At 32.6% G+C, this 21,754-nt stretch overlaps 1 protein-coding gene across 4 annotated transcripts; it reads left to right on the forward strand.

Annotated features, from left to right (window-relative positions):
- Positions 1–8,750: 8,750 nt before the first annotated feature.
- LOC110626690 (proline-rich receptor-like protein kinase PERK15) lies at positions 8,751–20,987 on the forward strand. Of its 4 annotated transcripts, XM_043962188.1 has the most exons (15): positions 8,751–8,922; positions 9,049–9,393; positions 9,486–9,569; positions 9,699–9,769; positions 10,212–10,282; positions 10,535–10,667; positions 10,846–11,001; positions 11,136–11,208; positions 11,734–12,093; positions 12,181–12,264; positions 12,405–12,475; positions 19,738–19,817; positions 19,978–20,110; positions 20,294–20,452; positions 20,535–20,987. In XM_043962188.1, the coding sequence occupies exons 1-15, from the start codon at positions 8,871–8,873 to the stop codon at positions 20,916–20,918; spliced, it is 2,256 nt and encodes a 751-aa protein (XP_043818123.1). In that variant the 5' UTR covers positions 8,751–8,870; the 3' UTR covers positions 20,919–20,987. The 4 variants fall into 4 exon arrangements, with proteins under 4 accessions (XP_043818123.1, XP_043818125.1, XP_043818124.1 ...); XM_043962190.1 differs by lacking the exon at positions 20,294–20,452; XM_043962189.1 differs by lacking the exon at positions 10,535–10,667 and having other exon boundaries at positions 8,753–8,922; positions 10,205–10,282.
- Positions 20,988–21,754: the final 767 nt, after the last annotated feature.

A 21,754-nucleotide genomic window follows, 5' to 3' on the forward strand; every position in this document is an offset into this window, starting at 1 on the left:
TTTTCCATTACACCTGCAGGTCCCATCACACCACGCCATGAGCGTATTTTCAGCAGGAGAATAGCCAACCAGCTCACCAAAACTCAGCAGGCAGCCCCCACAGATGCCCTAGCAGAGGAAACAATGGGAAACATAGGACAGGAACCAGCCAATGAAGTACCTCCAGCAGCTCCCCAGCAGGATGCACCTCCGCCACCTGAAGACGCAGCCCCCAACCAGACAGTCGAGGCTCGTCTCAGTAGACTTGAGGATGGAATGCACAGGATGGAGCACCTGCTGAACCTGCTAGTAGACCATTTTCTACCTCAACACCGTGACAGACAGTGATTGGACCAATGATTGGCCCAGATCACTGGCCAAATCACCCCCAGGCTAGGAAGTCCTTTTCCCTTTTCTCTTTAATTTCTATATATATGTTTAACCATTGAGGACAATGTTTGGAATGGGTGTGGGGGTATTTACTGTTAGGTTATCTTTTTGCATTGATTACATTGTTTTTTGTTTTCTTTTTGTTTCTTTTTGCATTGTTCTTACCCCTTTTTGCACACACTAGAATTATTTTTCACACTTTCTGCACACACACATAGAATTTTGTCTTAGCTTTTGCTATACTCAACATAGATAACAAGGTTAAAAGAGCTTCCCTATCTCATGACCCCATTGATTTGCCACCCCTTTAAGCCTAAATTGAATCATTCACATTATGTTACCTTCACTTAGGGAGTTTTTCTCTTGAATTGAATCCTTAAATTTGCTAAGGTCAAGGGAAATAAAAATACAAATACATGCAAACACAATGTTAGTGTAACTCCCTATGAGCTGATTTGCCCAAACTATTATGAAAAACCAGCACAAGCACAAATCATAAACCTGTTCCAATGGTCTAAGACTATGAACTGAGCCTAATAGCCACCTGGAGAAGTGACTGACTGAGTAACCGGGGGTGTATCACCCATGTACACAATCACGTAAAAAGGTCAGTAACTATTTCAAGCAAATAAGTTTCGATGTCTAGACTATGAACAGAGCTAGTAGCCACTTGAACAAGTGACTAACTGAGTAACCGGGGGTGTATCACCCATGTACACAATCGCGTAAAAAGGTTAGTGACTTTTTCAGGCAAGGATAAGAATAAGTGCTGCTGAAAATAAAAATAAAAATAAAAATAAAAATAAAAAAGGAGAAAGAGAGAAGGTGGCAAGTCACTCCTAGGGGTTGCATTAAACCTAACATAAAAGAATAAGCATGATGGAGTAAAAAACCTTTCTCTTGACCACGGTAGGTGAAAGGAAACAAGGAAAGGAGAGGATGACCTTAGTGCATGTACACTATACTGTGATACTTCAGCTTAGGAGTCTAGGGGGGCTGATTAAGTGGTACTTAGGCTCAAAAGAAAAAGGAGCTTGATTGACTAAGTTATTTGTTGCTTGAGGACAAGCAAAAAGCTAGGTGTGGGGGTATTTGATCAAGCATAATTTAGCCACATTTTTGATATCTTTATTATTGTTTATTTACACATTTTTTAGCTTAACTTATGGCTTTTACCTTGTTTTTACAAAAAAGGAAGAAATTGGAAAAATGGAGAAAAAGTGCAGAAAATGACAGAAAAAGTGATTGGGTCAGTGACTTGCCCAAATCACTGCCCTGATCAAGCTTGAGCAGAAACCTGAACTACCTCACAGGAGACTGATTGGGTCAATGACTTGGCCAGATCACCCGCAGAAACAGAAGCCTAGAGCCAAACACGCAGAGAAGTGATTGGGCCAGTAACTTGCCCATATCACTCGCAGAAACTGGCCAAATCACTCGCAGAGACAAACTGGACAAACTCACAGAAAGCGATCGGGGCAGATAGGCCAAGCGATCTGCCCAAATCACTGCCCCTATCACTTTGACAGCAGAAAATACAGCAGAAGCGGGAAAAGTACAGAAAGTCAGATTTTAATTTGGAGAAGTCCAAATCCATCTCAAACACCACCAGATCAGTCCCAAGAGCCACGCCCTTCACTTAGAGAGTTCCATTCTCAATCAAACACAAAATCCAAGGAGGAATCAAAGACTACAAAGAAGACCAAATCAACTTGGGATTTCAAAACCCTAGGAAGATGGAATTCTTCAGCTATAAAAGGGCAGCCTCCAAACCAGCAAGGGGCATCTTCTGATCAGCTACTCAGCATCTTCTCCCCTCGCTTGAAACCCTGCAGCTTCTTTCTTTTTCCTTTCTTTTCATCTTTTGTTCATTTAGTCCACCATGAGTGGCTAATTTCCTTTCTTTTCTAGTTGAACTTGAGGAAATTCAGTTTTGTGATGAATTGGGAGATTTAAAACTCCATTGTTAAACTCTTATTTACTTTCAATATTTATGCAATTTGAGCTTTCCATAATTATTACTTTGCTTTTAGAATCAATAAGGGCCCATTGCTTTTAAATTGCTTAAGTAATATTGTTTGAATGATTTAGGTCCGTAATTGCTTAGGTTGTTCAAATACACATTTAATCAAATTGCATAATCTAAACTTGACCACGCGGTTGGCAAGGATAGAATTGGGTTTCTCTAAGTTTTAATACAGTCAACAGTTGTTCGATACTACAATGCCCCAAGGACGTTACTTGGCAACTTGTTGATTAGTGTTTGATTAGCAAACGTTTCCTAATCAAACTAGAACTAAGGAGGAATTTGGTTGTGAGAAGCGTCTTCCATAACCAAAACCAATTTATTGAAATAAAATAGGAGTCCTGAACAATCAATGATCAATTCTGAACAAACTGAATAGACTCATACTTCAACTAGAATCCTTTTCCCATTGAAATTCTCATCTCTTTAAATTATTGCTTTCTTTTACTTTCTAGATTTAATTCATCAAAACAAAACCCCCTCTTTTATTTATTTGTCATTTATTTGCCTTAGTCATAATTAGGAAAATCTTTGGTGTCAATTCCCTGTGGTTCGACCATATTGCCACTATCTGCAAGTTAATTGTTGATTGTTAAATAGGTTTATTTTTTACGGTTTCGACAACCGCTTATTAATGCCCATCACCACCACCACCAACACTTTTACTTATCACCGCTATTATCCTTATTCTTAAGTAATATTATTTAAATGTATTACTAAGTGGATGAACTAAAGGAATGATTTGGCCTCAGAGATTTCAGTATGAAATTATCAGTACTGTTAATTTAAGCGTTTTTATTTTGGTTTGTGCTTCCTCTTGCATTTACAAGGGTCTTTTTCATCAACAGTTTGGTGTATGTCTTGCTTAGTTTGGATATTCTATTACCTATTGAAAAGCCAAAAGAAACAAAAAAAAAAAAAAGATTATGGTAGAAGATGTCTCCTTTCATCATATGTTTGAATTCATTCCTGATTCTAGCTAATTAGAAAAGGAGCCAGCAGGAAGGATATCCTGAGCCAATAGACTGACTCCCTTTGTACGCCTGCCTACTAACCATCAAAACATTGCTATCTAATTTGGTTGGTCAAAGTGCATAGCACTTGATTCCAGAGTGTCGAATTCGAATCCCACCAACCTCTCCCTTTGAGTGTAATGCCCTTTTTAAACACTACAATATTTTTTTTAAATCAGTAACGAATTCTTTTTGTTACTAATCAATAAAAATCCGTTATAACACTCTTAATAACATATTAGAGTTTGTTACAATAATTTTGTTTACTTATTCAATAGAAACGGCCAATGAATTTAGTAATCCGTAATGAATTAGTAATGAAATTTAATAATTGATTTTAAATTCGTTACTAATTTTAAATTATATTAATTTTAGTATTTTAAATTATATTAAGTTTATGAAAAAAAATATTATAAACTAAATGATAAAATTTTTTAAAAAAAGTGAAAAAATTTGAGAGAACAGAAAAAATGAGAAAAAAAAAGAAAATTGAGGAAGAAAGGAAAATGGAAGAAAATTATGATAAAAAATAAAAGGAAAAGAGGGAAATTAAAGTAAATGAGGAAAAAGGAAAGAGAAAATGAGTAAAAGAGGAAAGAAAATGGAAGAAAATGAAAGACATATAAAAAATTGAAGAAAAAGAAAAAAGAAGAGAAAATGAGAAAAATAGAAAAAAGAAGAAAATAAAAAAATGGGAAAGTATGAGAAAATGAATTAAAGGGAAAAATTTGAGAGAAAAAGGAAGAGAAAATGATAGAAAATAGAAGAGAAAATGAATGGATAAAAATAGAGGAAAAAAGAAAAAAATGAGGGAAAATGAAGAAAATGAAAAAAAAAAGCATAACGAAGGAAAATGAAAGAAAAAAAAATGAGAGAAAAGAGAAGTGAATATAAGAAAGAAATTAAATGAATAAAAAAATAAAAAGATATATGATTTGTGGGTATATTAATATGCGAATTAGTAATATATTTAATAACGGGCTCAATTCGTGAATGGATTTAGCAATAAATTATTAAATCTGTTATAAAATTAAAAAGAAAAAATAAAGAATTTTAAAAATAAAAATTAGCGACGAATTATTAAATTTGTTATAAAATTTAAAAAAATAAAAATATTGTATTTTTTTTTAAATTTAGTAACAAATTTTGAAATAACAAAAATAATCAGTTTCTAATTAAAAGGAAAACACAGGAATCCAAAAAAGAAAATGCGCTAATTTTCTAAAATTTGATAACATATTTAATCTGTTACTAAATTTATTAAGTATCATATATAAATTCATTATTAAATCTATCATTAATTTATTAAATTTATTAATTTACTAATTTAATATTAGATTTAATAAAAAATTTTATGTAATTCGTTACTACATTTTTAAATTATTAGTAATGAATTTTAAAATTCGTTATTAAAATTGAAATGATTTTATTTTCTATGATTTATTATTGGATTTATTAATCTATTATTAATTAGTGATGAAATTTAATCCGTTACTAAAATCTGTTCAAACTGATATTTATAGTTTAAAATTCGTCGCTAATATTATAACAATGGATTTTCAACAGAATATTCCATCAAAAATTTTAGCGACAAAATTAGTCTGTCGCAAATTTAGTTGAAAAAACATAACACATCCATATACAATTTCGTTGCAAATCCATTGAAAAATATGTTCAATGATATTTATCTCAAATACATTCAAAAAATTGACATTTTATATTCGTCACAAATCTATCACCGATTAATATAACTAGTAAAAAGATTTTTCATTTTTATTTTGATATTCCTTATATTATCTAGATAATTCACAACTAAAAAAAATATTACCATAAGTTGAACCTTTTTATAAAATATTATTATCTATGTTCATCATAGACATACAAAAAATACTTAATAATATTTAAAAAAAGCGGAACATAAACAATAAAATCAATTTTTTGAAGCATCTAATAAAGAAATGGAGTTTGAAGCGGTGGGATGTGGCGAAATTTCTTTAATTCCTCAATGTGATTGATCTCCTCTTCCTTTGATTCCTCAATGTGTTTGATCTCTTCTAGTTTTGATGTAATTTCCCATCTATTGCTCCTGTAAGTGGTTCCAAGAATATTTCTGCATTTTGTAAGAAAATACTTACTAGTAATTTGGTTAAAAAAAGAAAGGAGCATTTATATATTAACAATTCACATATCAAAAGGATTTCTCTCCTAGTCTTTTACTGCATGTCACAAAAGAGATTCAAAATTTATCCAAGACTATCAAACAATTTATTTCACTTGAATTGTACCCTAGAAACTCATGCCCATAAACTTAAAATGGTTCAACTATTTATAAACATTGATAATAATAATATCCAGGCATTAATAATGTCAACCAATTCTTATGAACCAATAACACTTGCACTTAAGTAGAAGGAAAACAAAAAAGAAAAAGAAAAAGAAATTAAAATAATTATTGACACTCAAAACCCATATGTTATCCCCTCCTCTCTCCCTCCCTTAAAAAATTAAACTATTTTTCTTTTTATATAAAAATTTACAAAGCAAACTAATTTTAACATTACACCACAGTCACCTTTATAATAATAATAATAATAATAATAATAATAATTTACTAGCCAAATTTAAGAAAAGAGAAAAAAATAAATCAACTATTTGAATATTGCTTGTATACATCTATCTTTCAATCAAAATAAAAGGAAAGATTACTAACTTATCTATTCATCAGTTCTCTCCTGTTGTCTCGTACTTGAACAAACCATGTAAAATTCTTGCAGATGGCAATGTGGGTCTTTATTCTGCAGCCCATGGAATTTTGGTAACATGTAAATCATACCTATTCGCAATTCCAGGGATGCGTTCAGCACTGAATATGTGAGCAGAGAGGTTCTCGAAATGGCCTATTTCTGCAACTTATTGCTTTCCTCAACTGTTTTGCAATCTTTTCTATTTCTGGATCAAACTAGATTCTACTATTTTCAAACTTGGTCATACAAATAAAAAGAGAGAATAAAAAAATTTCTATTAGAAAAATTGATTTGAAGAGAGACTAAGAAAGAAATAAAATAATGCGATGGAATGATGAAATAAACAATTAATATAATAAGCTCAGTTGGAGGTAATCAAAGTTAAGAGGTTTAATAGTTTATCATTGATTTAAAAGATGATTCATTTAATTTCCATTATTTGGTTATATTATTCAAACAAGCGAATTCCATCAATTCTTGTTTAAGATTAAATTAATTTGCGAATCGCTAAATTAATTCCTAATTAATTAAAAACCCCATCAAGCATTAAATTAATTAATTGTTTTAAGAAAAGAAGAATTCAAACTTGATTAACAATTGCAAACGAATTATTTAAATCAAATCAATCAGTTTCTTAACATAAATAGATATGCTAATTGCTAATTATATTAACTCAATTAAATAATTACGTATTTACTTGAGTTAATTAGTGTCTATTTAGGATATTCAATAGGCCTCTTGAATCCCTTAAAAAACAACAATGGAGGTAGTATTTTTTGAAAACAGAAATTAAGATGAACAAAAAATAAGATCATATCTCACAATTTGATAAAAACATAAACTAAATTAACCTTCAACTGAAAAAATGTACTTAGCCACTAAGGGTCTCAATAAAAATGCAAAAAATAAAAAAGAAGAAAAGAAAAGAGGAGAAGGGTTCAGCTAGATAGGAACCAAAAGGAAGAGAATTGGGAGAAGAGGAGACGTGTGGAGAGATAGATGATTTTCTACTTCTAAAACGGCCTTTATATAGACTTTATATAGACTTTTCTCAATAAAAAAATAAAAAAAATATTATTCGAAATTAAAAAGAAGTAAAATAAATGTACTAATCCTACTATGTTATCCTAATCCTAATCTTATCTTAATTATCGTCATCTAAAACAATTTGAATTCTGTACAGTTGTCAAAACAAAAATCCTACAATATGTCGAGTTTAGGTCACTGTCTTGGGCAAGACGGTACATTCCAGACTAAAACAGCTCTTAAATAGTCTCTGTTAGTCTCTGCACATTTTAAGCTCTAAACCTATCCAAAATTAAAATCCATGTGTAAATTTAATTGTTTATATCAAAATTATAACAAAATCATAGAAATTAATCCTGAAAAAGTGGTGAGTTTTGCAATTTATCATAGTTCAAGATGTTTCTCTATAAATTTATCGTCTTTATCATAGTACTTAACACCAACTTAATTATAATATCTTAAATAAATGGATAATTTTTCCCAATGATTTGCATCTGATGTTGGACATTGGGAAAAGGATATTGTATCAATGGGAGATTGAACTCGTAGCTCGATTATTGGCTTCCATTAATACAATTAGACCATAGACAGAGAAATCATCGCCTCATTTAGGAAGCTTTCCTGTTAGTTATGACAAAGCCTGAACGAATTAAATCAATAAACCTTTTGTTAGTATCTAAATTAAGGAATGAATAATTAGAAAACCATAATCATATGGATTAGATTCTGACCTTCCAGATTATTGACTTTGGGAAAAGGGTTAATACTAATTAAATTCAAAGGCCATGATTGTTCATAGAGTCATTAGCATAAGTGTATCCATTCATATGTCTAGGTGGAAATCACGTTAACCTTGTGCCTTAATAAACAATAAACAAGTTGTTCTCTTTATAAGACTTTTATATTTTTTTTTTTATTTTCATAATTTTATGTTTTCCACTACATGAAATTAATCAATTATATTTTTTTTATAATTTTTTTTATTAAAATTAAGAAAAAATTTAACATGACAAATATCAGTAAACTGAAATTCAGAAAACACAAAAACTCCATACCTATGTGTTTGCAAGCTAGTTTAAAAAAAAAAAAAAAAAAAAAAAAAAACCATTGATAAAGATGAATAGGTTCTTTAAAATTAAAAAGCATTGTTGATATTTGCCAGGAGGCTTAGATGATTTTTTTTTTAAAACAAATTTTAACAAGTAGAAAATAAATGTTTTGACGGGACTCATTATTTTTAATACATTATAATAATTAATTTATTAGTTTTATTGGATAGCCTGCATAAATCACTAATATGTCATAAAATTACTCCGTTTACAGTATGAACATGAAATTCCCAAACTCATTTTGTAAGAAATCCCCATTAATTATATATTTTAAGAAAAGAAATTAGATTGAACAGAGGCTTATGGATTGAAACTTAGAATAAATTTATAATATGCATTACACAAAATGACATTAACTGGAGGGCACATGCTGCGAATTCTACGCTCAACGTCAACGTTAATGTTTTTTTCTTTTTAAAAAAAAAAGGGGAAACGAAGGTCTGCACGCTAAAGTTACCTACTGTCTTCCTTCATCCTTCCTGCATCTCCCTCTCTATCTCTGACCATTCACATTCACAGAACTGTATTATATATATACTTGCAAGAAACCTCTCTTTGTGGTTTCATAAGTCTGCAACTTCTGATGGCCTCTCGCCTGGGGATGAACAGGGCAGATCGCCGGATTGAAACTACAGGTATTAATTTATTATTATTATTTTTTAAATGCTGAAACTGTTGTAGCAAATAATAATAGTTCCATGGAGATTTCATTTCATCTAACTAATTGAGGCATGCTGTTTATTGATTGTTACTAAGCACAGATCAGAATGAATCTGGCTCATCTCCTGAGAAGACTATTGGGCCAAAGTCATATTCATACGGTGAACTAGCAAGGGTAACGGGTCATTTCTCGCTCAATAACCTAATTGGTCGAGGTGGTTTTGGTCATGTTTTTAAGGCATCCTTAGATGGTGAGATCCGTGCTATTAAGAGACTTGATTTTCCGGATGTACAATCCGAAGGAGGTTTGGAGAGGGAGATTATGGTAGTCAAAAGTGTCAGTCACAAAAACCTCGTTGAACTGGTTGGTTACTGCATTGATGGAGCCAATAGATTGCTTATTTTAAAGTATTTTCCAAATGGGTCCTTGAGATCTAAATTACATGGTGAGTCCCATGTATCCTTTCTTTTGCTTTTATGTTGGTATAACTAATCAATATAACATGATTAATCTTAAAAATTACAAATGGTATTGTAGGAAGTGGGGATGTTTTGGACTGGAAAAAAAGAATGAAGATCGCTACAGGTTCTGCAAAAGGATTGGAATATTTACATGAACACTGTGAGTATATACTGCTATATATTTTTATCTGGCAGGATTTTAGCTTTTGAGTGTGAATTTATTTATTTATTTTTGTTTGTATTGATAATTTATTTTATCTCAAAGATTTATATTCTATATTTTTTTCAGGTAAACCTAAAATTATTCATTTAGATATCAAACCAGATAATATTCTTCTGGATGAAGATTTTGAACCTAAGGTGAGATAATTTTATAATAAATAAACATTTTATTTATATCAACACCTATGTATAGTAGAACTTTGATTATTGAATACCGAAATTTTATTTTTGACATTAATAAATTATGTGAATCATTAATTATATAATTTAATTGTTGTAATTAATTAATAAATCTCGGTTCTAATTGTTTTTTTTTTTTGCCATATATTTTTGGCTTTTTTAATAAAATGTCTTGCTTATAAAAAAATTAATAAATCAACTTTAGTAGGTTTTTTGATTTAATATTTTCTTAATAAACTTTTTGAAGTACGGAAATTAGTGTAATTTGTCAAATAAAAAGGTAAAAGGAGTATATTCGTGGAATTAAGTGTGAAGTTTCAACTTTAAATTAATATATACATTATATATAAATAGCATAATAAATTTATTAATTAACTTAAATAATTTGTTTAGATAACAGATTTTGGACTTACTCAATTTTTTACCGACGGTGCTACTCACATCCAAATCATCAGTTATGGGAACCCATGTGTAAGATATAATCTCCTCTTTTATCATTTAATTGCATCGCTGTTATTGTCATAATCTCCTCTTTTATCATTTAATTGCATCGCTGTTATTGTCTTTCTTTTTTCAGCGCCATTATTATCTACTCTTAGAATAGTTTAAAAATAAAATAAAAATAAAAAATTAGTGAAAAAAATCAATTGAAATGAATTTTTATGAAATTTTTTATTCCAAATGAAGAGAATATGACTTTTAATTGTGATAATTTTATTGCAGTTATGAAGATCCCCTGACAACAAAATTAGGAAAATATTCTGATAAGTCCGATATTTATTCTTTTGGTGTTACACTTTTAGAGTTAATTACTGGAAGAAAGCCTATAGATAATGGCATTGACATTGTTACTTGGGTACGACTCTATTTGCATTAATAAAAAATGTACTATAAAAAAATTTTATTTTATTTCATTGATTTATAGTCCTTTAATTAAAAAAAAATTAAATTTAAATCTCAATTGGAGCTATTAAATTTCAATCCCATGCATTTATGATCTATTAATAAATAATTTTTTAATCAATATCTTGTAGGCAAATCCTCTAATTCAAAACGCTTTAGAGGGAAGATATGCGAATTTTATAGATCCCAAATTACAATCCTTTGACAATGAAGAAATGTATCGAACCATTTCTTGTGTTAATTCTTGCCTAAATCAATCTTTAAATTTTCGTCCAACAATGGAGAAGGTAAAATTTATTAATATAATTAATTTATTTTAGTATATTTCAAAACGTTATATGTATATATTTTCAATTTATTTTGTAGAAGCATTGAGAATTACATAGTTGACTTATAACCATTTTGTTGCTATGTCATATAGATACGTTTTGTTCTTGAAGGAAAATTGCCTCCAGAGAAATTATGCGATTACGAATTGCAACGGAGTACTAGAGGTCCATATTCTTTTATGTTAATTTACCATACATGCATATTTGATCTAATTGATGCCTTAAATTTTCATTTAATTTGTGTCATATCTTAATATTTGAAACAAATGTTGATTTTCAACTGCAAAAATATTAGTTTTTTAATTTGAAATTTAGAATAAAGTAGGTTTTAACGAAAATTGATAACTTATTAATTAAATATAATTTTTTATCTTATAATTATTCAAACAAACTGTGAAAAGAATGAAAAATTACCTTAAAGTTTTAAAACGTAAATCTAAAAGTTGATACATAATTAGCTGAAAAAATTGAGTTGGAACAAATATATGTGGTTTTTTCCTCTATTTTCTTCTATAGTTACAGATTATTTATAAAAAATATATATATATATATATATATATATATATATATATATATATATATATATATATATATATATATATATATATATATATCTGACCTTTACGTCAAGCTCACAAGATCTGTATATATATAGTTAGAATGAAAGTAGAGGTACTAATAGTTTTACAGATCCGAAAGGATCTAGGTCATCGCCTGAGTTGAATAGAAGTATAATTCTTGGGCCGAGGCAATATTCATATCAACAACTAGCAAAGGCGACCAATTATTTTTCTAGTAACGATCTCATTGGCGAGGGTGGCTTTGGACAAGTTTATAGGGGATTACTAGATGGTGAATCCCTTGCTATCAAGAAACTCAAAAATCATCCAGATTTACAGTCGCAAGAAAACCTGAAGAATGAGATTATGGTTGTTAGCAGCATCCGCCACAGAAATCTTGTTGAACTGCTTGGTTACTGCATCGAAGGGGCTAATAGATTGCTTGTTTTTAACTATTTTCCCAATAAGTCTTTGAGCTCTCAATTACATGGTGAGTTTCATCCTTTCCCTTTATATATATATATATTTTTTCATAACCGTTATAAAAATTAATATAAATAAAAATTGGTTTTTGTAGAAAGCGATCTGGCTTTGGACTGGGAGACGAGAATAAATATCGCCAAAGGCTCTGCAAAAGGCCTAGAATATTTACATGAACACTGTGAGTATATAATTAACTATATTCATAGCTAATAATTGCCAAGCTTTTTAGCTCTTGAGGTTCTATATGTCTATTGTTCTTTCTTTGAGTTAATATATAATTTATTTCATCTTAAAATTTTTTTATTTTCTTTATATTAGGTGAGCTTCCTATCCTACATTTAGATATCAAGTCAAACAACATTCTTCTTGATGATGATTTTAAACCAAAGGTAAAATATTTTTATAATTATTGGACCCGTAATACAGTGGAATATCAAATATTGTTGGATGTCAAAATTTTATTTTTAAGAGAGCCACTGAGTTTGCCTCTCTTAATGATAAATGACTATTTAGACTCCGTCAGGAATTTTAAACAATATCATTTGGCTAAGACAAAATAAGAGAAAAGATAAGTTAGAAGACAAAAAGTCTTATTGAAATTCCTCAAAGATTGAAAAGTAAGTTTCTAATAACTAAGAGATACTATTTATAATAGAAACAAAATCCTAATATGCAAAATTATGAAAATACTCAAAAATATCCAAAAAATAATTAAAATACAAAATTGCCCCCCCAAAAGATGGAATTTTCATATCGAATTTTGTGACAGGCCTATGACCTTTGTCACACTTTTGAAAGTCGTGCGTTTCGAAATTCATTTTTCCAAAAGCTGTCGTGAGTCTCTATCGGACGTCGGCATCAAAAGTTAGGCCCGGTCCAAGTCTACCGTAAAGTCCAAGGCTAGTTGCTCCATGTCATTCCCTTCCACTTGTAAAGAACTTGACCTCGAGTTGTCATCAGCAGTGTATTACTGAAATAGATCTGCCACATTAAATATTTTGGAAATTTTTCATCTCATGTGGGAGGTCAAGAACATAGACATTATCATTGATCTTCCTAGTGATCCGGAATGGACCAATCTTCTTGGCGTCAAGCTTTTTATGTCCTCCACCACGCTCCTTGCATAAATACACCATAACTTGGTCACCGACATTGAAGAACTTGAAATGCCTATGTTTATCAGCTGTAGCTTTATATTTGTCATTGACTTCTGTAAGGCATTATTGTTGTAACAGCCCGGAAATCCGGACCGCTACCGGCGCTAGGATCCAGATCGGCGTAAGGCCGCCGGGAACCGTAGCAAGCCTGACATATAACCTGTAAACCTGTTTAATCCCATACATGATCAACAACATACATAAAAATTTTGAACTTTTTCTTTTTCATCATGAACCAAACTCAACCTATGCATGCATTAACATAGACATTAACATTAACCCCACCTTGGAGTCCTCATCAATGCTCCAATGGAGTGACATAGTCATGCATTAAGTTTGGTTAAACCATAACATCATAATATAAAGATCATGTATATGAAAAGGGGATTAACAACATTCTATGGTCAAGCACAATTCTAAACCTCAATCTCATTATTACATAACATAACTATAAAATACTTTTACATTACATATCAATTCATCATGTCCACATCTAACTATTACAAGGAACTGACTTCTACATCTGCGGACCTCCTGGTCTACCCTGTACCTGCACACCTGGGGTTAGGGGAGAGGGGTGAGCTACTAGAGCCCAGCGAGCAGAATAATAAAAACATATATTAAAATTTCATGCTTTCATGGAATGCAACACATCACAAACAAGTCACATCAAGGATGTTGTTGTCCCCAATAGTCCTCTACATGGTCCAACTGTGCCGGGACGTAGAATGGGTCAACCGGACTTTCCCTTAAACATAACATATCATAACATGGTCCAACTGTGCCGGGACGTAGAATGGGTCAACCGGACTTCCATACCATACCATATCATATCACATCGTATCGTCTCGAGGACTACGGATCACCCAACAACCATCCGCATCAACATCAATTTATGCAATGCAACATATTCGTGAATTCTAATGCAAACAACCTAGATTATCGCATGGCATTCATGATGCATGGACATGCTCAAAATTTAGATTCATTTGCTTTAAAACCAAAAGAGTTATATTCCACTCACCTCTGGCTAGCTCTGACGAGACTCTGTAGCAGCTGACTCACTATTGGGGTCCTCGGTTCCTCGGGTTCGAACCTACACAGGTGGACTCAAATGAGGGACCAAACATACTTGAACATGACTCTAAGATACTCCCCAAAAACCCCCTAAAACACCTCAAAACAAACATGGAAAAATATGCAAGAAATGGTTGGACAGGACACTTTCGGCGGCAGGTTCGGCGGCCGAAAGTCCCTCCAGAGCCGAAAGTCAGGCAGGTTCGGCTGCACCTTCGGCGGCCGAAACTCCCAGACAGAGACGAAACTAATGCATGTTCGGGGGCACCTTCGGCGGCCGAAACTCCCAGACAGAGGCGAAAGTCCTCTTTCGGGGGCAAGCTTCGGCAGCCGAAAGCTGCCTCCACAAGCGGGTTCGCCGGCCGAAAATCCCTTTGGCGGCCGAACCTGAGTTTCTCCAAAGTGGCATAAACTCAGCTCCAACATGCACAAACGCCTCCCAAACCTCACAATCATGCATAAACCTATTCTACAACATGCATTCACAAGCATACAAGCTTCTAGGGGCTCCAAACTATCCTAAACCCCATCTACAACACCTCAAACATACACATCCAACATACATTGTTCATATAAACAACATTAAACCCATAAACTCCACATAAACCTACACATGCATTTCTACCCCATAAACTTGCATAAAACTTATTTAAAACATAATATAAGCTAGAGATCGACTCTTACCTCTTGGAGATTGAGGGTAGAGGCGATCTAACTTGGAGTTGGGAGAGATCCGCTCTTTGGTCTCCAAGTTTCCAAAACTTGCTGTTTTTGCTCAAATCTCTTCAAATCAACAAAAAGCTTGTTAAAACATGAAAGATCGAAGGAAAAACATTAAAAACGAACCATAGGAGAGCATGAACTCACCGTGGCCGAAAATGGGGAGAAAACTCGCCCGTTTCGGCCATGGAGCTCTTATATAGGGGCTGCCAGACCACCTTTCGGCAGCCGAACGTGCCCCCACATCTCATGCAAGTTCGGCGGCCGAACATGAGGTTCGGCGGCCGAACCTGGTTCGTTCAAACAAGGCTTTCGGAGGCCAAAAGCGCTCCCAAAACCAACTCATGTTCGGCGGCCGAACCTGGCAAATGCCTCCTTGGTCTTTTCCTTTAAAAACTCAATTTCCTTTTTATTTAAAATCATTAAATACATGAAAACATTTTATGAAAACATGATTTTACCCTTCTAGAGATTTCTGACATCCAAATTCCACCGGACGGTAGGAATTCCGATGCTGGAATCTAGCCGGGTATTACAATTGTATCTGTTTAAAAACATTCACGTGCTGCTTTGCCAAATTGCTTGTTGCAATACTGTTGTGAGAACCTGTAGGAAGGCCAATAAGATCAACTGTATGCGCTGGGACTTTCCTGTACACAACAGCAAATGGTGACATTTTTGTGGAGCTGTGGACAGCACTGTTGCAAGCAAATTCTGCTTGGGCAAGAGCAAGATCCCAATCAGTTTTGTTACTACTGCAGATGCAGCGCAGAAGATTGCCAAGCGTGCAGTTCACCACTTCAGTTTGTCCATCAGTTTGGAGATGGGAAGCACTGTTGTATCGAAGTTCAGTTCCAAAACGTTTCCATAAGTCATTCAGAAGTGAGCTAGAAACTTCACATCTCTGTCAAAAGTAATGGTCTTGGGCCATGTAAGCGAACAACCTCCTAGAAAAATAGTTTTGCCACATGAGAAGCATCATTAGTTTTCTTGCAATGAATGAAATGCGCCATTTTGGAGAACTTGTCAACAAAAAAAAAAAAGGAATCAGATCCACGTTGAGTATGTGGAAGACCAAGAATAAAATCCATAGACAAGTCCTCCCAAGGATGTGCTGGAATAGGCAGTGGAGTGTATAAGCCTGTATTCTGCGAATGTCCCTTCTGAGTTTGACAAACTGGACACTTCTGGACCATACGACCTGTATCTCTTTTTAATTGTGGCCAGTAAAAACGCTCTTCTAACCCAACAATAGTCTTGTCACGCCCCAAATGACCACTCAAACCTCCTCCATGGACCTCCCGAATTAGGTTTTCCCGCAAAGAAGATCGAGGAATGCATAATCTATTCTCTTTAAAAAGAAAGTCATCATGTATCAAGAACCCATCAGCAGGCTGGTGAGTCTGGACTTTAGCCATAATCAACAAAGTCATCATCTGTAGCATACAAATCATTCAGGAATTCAAAACCTACAACCTCCTGATTAACTGTAATCAACAGAGCAACCCTCCTACTCAAAGCATCTGCCACATTATTACTATGACCAGCCTTATGTTTGATGACATAATGAAAGGCTCTAAAGTAAGCTGCCCATCGAGTATGCATCTTATTCACATGTTTTTTGGTATTAAAATGGATCAAAAATTGATAATCTGTGTGAATAATAAACTCTCGCCCCATTAGATAATGCTCCCAAGTTTTAAAACAACCACAAATTTGCATAAGAAAGGATGCAAAACCTGGTTCATGAGTCGCATAAAAGTGCTAGGTGCATTTGTCAAACCAAAAGGCATAACCAGACACTCATACAAGTCTTCCTTAGTCTTGAAGGCAGTCTTCCATTCGTCTTCCATTCATCTCCCTCCTTGATCCGAACTTGGTGATAGCCACTTTTAAGGTCGATTTTAGAAAATACTTTAGATCCGGATAGTTGATCCAACATGTCATCCAATCGTGGAATATGAAATTGATACTGAACTATAATTTTGTTGATTGCCCTGCTATCCACGCACATTCTCCAAGTCCCATCTTTCTTTAAAACTAATAGGGCAGGTACTCAGCAGGGGCTAATGCTCTCTCGATTATGCCCCTTCTTTAGCAATTCTTCAACCTGTTCTTGAAGGATTTCACTCTTCTTTGAACTCATCTTGTAATGAGGTAGATTCGGTAATTTTGATCCAGGAATGAGATCAATATGATGTTGGATATTCCGTAGAGGTGCAAGCTTGGATGATTCCTCCACTATCTTAGGAAACTCCTTCAATAGCTCTTTGACAGGTGGTGGTAAAGATGGTGCATCCTCCATTGCACCTTTTGCTCTCACCAATAAAGGTAGTGTGCCTCCAAATTTCTCAATTGCGCCTAACAGCCTCTGCACTCCTGTGGAAACAACAACAACATTCTTCCCTTCCACTTTAAAATGTTTCGCAGAACCGGAAGGCAAAATAGTAATCTTCTTTTGATTTCACGTGAACATGTATGAATTCTCCTTTTCCTTATGTAAAACATCAACATTGAACTGCCAAGGGCGATCTAGCAAAATTCCACGGCAATCCATATCCACAACATCACAATTAACAGGTTCAGTATAAGATTTACCAATTAAGATAGGCACACTGCAAATTCTGTTGAACTCAATTGTTGGACCTTCCTTAATCCATCCGACTTTGTATGGTGAAGGGTGCGGCTGTGTAGGCAACTGCAATTTCTCTATCAATTGCTTAGCTATCAGATTCTCACAACTACAATTATCTATAATTAGCCTGCAAATTGCCTCTCCTACTCGACACTTTGCTTGGAAAATCTTCCTCCTTTGTGTCCCATCCTCCTGTTTTGTTGAGCATAAGATTGCCTCTCCTACTCGACACTTTGCTTGGAAAATCTTCCTCCTTTGTGTCCCATCCTCCTGTTTTGTTGAGCATAAGATTTTCTTCACCACATAGGTGACCTCTCCATCTTTAGAATCAACAATAGATCCGTCATCGTCATCCACTTCCTCGTCAGTTTCAGTCACCTGCTCAACTACATTAACCTGTCGGCGATCAGTATTGACTCCTCTACGTTCTAGACAATTATTTGATCAATGACTAGTTTGCCAGCAGCGGTAACATATGTCTCCCATTGGCTTTTGATAAGGATTGGTTTTGCCTCCTTTGTCTGCTATAGTGGTGACTGCCTTTCCTTTACTATCTCTCCTTTCTTCCATAGTATTCTGAGGATTGCCAGAATTTACAACTTTAGAAGGCTGTCCGCTATAATTGCCTCTATATTGCTGAGTCCCTGTCGAATCAGAATTTCTGTAATTAAAATTTCGGTTGTACTGCTGTCGTGGCTGCGAATCAACACGCTCTTTTTCCCTTTTTGCCATCTCAATGGCATCTGCCAAGGTGAAAATCGCAGCTACTCCCATCATACAACGAATTTTATGATTCAGGCCCCTCTGATAATGAGCAACTTGCTGGGCTTCGTTTTCACAATTTTCACACCTCACCTGCAACCTTAAAAACTCTTCGGTATATTCATCCACCCTTCGGTTCCTGTACACAGTCATGATACCGGTTATACAAAACCTGAGCGTGATCGCTGGACAAGAATCATTGTTCAATCATCTGCTTCATCAACATCCAGTTTTGTAAGGGTTCCAGCCTCCTCCGATAGCGTTCATTTTGGATCGAACTCCACCAGACTGCTGTATCCCCTTTTAACTTATAGGCCATAATCGGAACCTTGCGATCCTCTTCCACGTTCATAACTTGGAAAAAACGTTCAACCTCTGCCAGCCAATCAAGAACAGATTCCACATCCAACGAACCATAAAAGTTTTGAAGGTCTATCTCAATCTTGTAACCTTTCTAATAATTTTGATGGAGATTTGCAGGCACAGAATTGGCGACCACAGGATTGGCGACTGGTTGGGGGTGTGCGACGGCGGCGGGTTGGTGGATTCCCTGCTGCAGGGTCAGCTGTCTGATTATCTCCCTCAATTCTGCCAAAGATGCCTCAATCGTAGCAAGTCGCGCCTCTTGGTTATCTACTATGGTCGAACTTTGCTCTGATACCAATCTGATAAAGGACTATTTAGACTCCGTCAAGAGTTTTAACCAATATCGTTTAGCTAAGACGAAATAAAAGAAAAGATAGGCTAGAAGACAAAAAAGTCTTATTGAAATTCCTCAAAGATTGAAAAGTGAGTTTCTAATAGCCAAGAGAGGCTATTTATAATAGAAACAAAATCCTAAAATGCAAAATTATGAAAATACCTAAAATATTTAAAAAAATAATTAAAATACAAAATTGACCCCCTAAACGATAGAACTTCCATATCGAACATCGTGCGTCTTGAAATTTCCTTTCCGAAAAATTATTTTGGGTCTCTATCGGACATTGGCAGTAAAAGTTAGGGTTGGTCCAAGTCTGCCGTAAAGTTCAAACCTAGTTGCTCCATGTCACTTAAAGTGTAAGTGAAAGATATATCCACCATCTTTTTGATGAATATTCTTGAAGTACACATGACACTGTAATTTGTTAGAATAAGAGTAAAAGAAGTATATTTATGAAATTTGGTGTGGAAATAACTACACTTTTTTTTGTGTATATATATATATATATATATATATATATATAGCATAATAAATTTATTTATCTACTCTGTTTTGAAAATAAATTTATTAATCTACTTAAATCATTTCATTAATTAGGTGGCTGACTTTGGACTTGCACGCTTTTTTTCGGAAGCTGCTACTCATATTTCCGAATCCGCAATTATGAGAAACAAAGCGTAAGATAATTTATACATGTCTGAGTTTTTCAGTGTCATTATTATGTTCTACTTCTAGAATAATTAAAATAAAATAAAATACATAAGAAAACTAGTGCTTCTTTAGATTCTAATTTCTTGAATCTTGACATAAATTTTGATTGAGCTTACTAAATTGCAGCTATGTAGATTCATATGCACTAAAAATTGGACAGTACTCTATAAAATCAGATGTTTACTCATTTGGTGTTATGCTTCTAGAATTAATTACCGGAAGAAGACCCGAAGAAGACGGCTTTGATGTTGTTAAATGGGTAAGCGAATGCAAATAGTGTACTTACAAAATTTATGATATGTAATAGTATAACTAAAATATAATAAAAGCTATTTAAGACTATTCACATATAACTATTGATATTAATACATTTAAAATTTTCAATTTACGTAAACCTGACTTAATAAATATACATAATTATATTTTATCAAACACCTTACAGGCAAAATATAAAATTAAGAGCGCTTTGCGGGATGAAAATTTTGAAGAATTTGTAGATCCTATATTGCAAATGTTTAACGATGAAGAAATGTATCGAATGTTGTTCTGCATTAATGTTTGTATAAATAACCCTCCAAAGTTTCGCCCGTCAATGAAGAAGGTAAATAAAAAATTCTTTTATATATATATTATATTATAATTGATAATATATTCAATAATTTCAATTTTGCTATGCCATATAGATACTTCTAGCTCTTGAAGGAATTTTGCCTCTAGACGAATTATGCAATGAGAAGGGTGATAACAAATTGCCACGGTACCCTACTTTATATAAAGATCCATCTCCTCCATCTCCTATGAAAGCTAATAATGGTACTAAAATGTGGAGATCTATGGATGAAGCTTCATCTAGGGAGAGATTTCAAGTTCGAAATCAGAGTACATCTAATAAAATGTGGATATCTGCTGAAGCAACTAATCGTTTAGCTGAAGGTGTTAAACGTCTTGACTTTTTTGACCTTTTTGATGAGGATGAGGAAGAAGAAGAGGATTCAGATGAAGAGGAGGCAATACCAGAATATTTGGTCTTCAGACGAGGAAAAGCAGTTGACAAGAAATCTTACTAAAATTGTTAAAATTTTACATGAAATTATTTCATTTAAGGTTATTTAGATCAAAATTACTTAATTAGTCCTTTGGCAACTCTTTTTTTTATCTATAATTTTTTTGTTTGTTTGAATTTTAAATTTATTTGTTATTTTTTAATTAATAATTGCTCTGAAATTATTTTAATTTAATAGTAACTATTAATATTTAATATATTTATAATTAATATTAAAAATTTTATTATATTATTTTGTTAATTTAAAAAAATCTCTATATTTTTAATGGTAAAATTTAGATTTTAAATGTTATAAAAATATTAATAATGACTTTTCATGAAAAATATTATTATTTATAAAAATAAATATTTATGTTTAATTTAAAAATAATAAGAATGATGAAAATTAAATCAATTTAAATTTATTATTAATTTTTCTAATATAAAAGAGTTGAATTAAATTTTATTATATTTAAATTGATTCTCAAATAAATAATTTTTTTTTTCAATATAAATGAATTGAATTCTATTAATAAAATTCAATTCTTTTCTTAAAAAAATACATATAAAAAAATCAAAAAAAAATATTTATTTAGAATCAATTTAAATATAATAAAATTCAATTAAACTCTTTTACATTAAACAAATAAATAATAAATTTAATTTAATTTAATTTATTTATCATTTTTATGATTTTTAAAATATAAATATTTATTTTTATAAATAACAGTCATTTTTATTATATTGATTGAAAATCATTATTAATATTTTTATAATATTTAAAATTTAAATTTTACATATTTTTTACTATTGAAAATTATAAATTAATATTTTTTAATTAATAAAATAATATAATAAATT

The sequence above is a fragment of the Manihot esculenta genome, chromosome 11 (assembly GCF_001659605.2).
Source record: "Manihot esculenta cultivar AM560-2 chromosome 11, M.esculenta_v8, whole genome shotgun sequence".
NCBI classification, from domain to species: domain Eukaryota; kingdom Viridiplantae; phylum Streptophyta; class Magnoliopsida; order Malpighiales; family Euphorbiaceae; genus Manihot; species Manihot esculenta.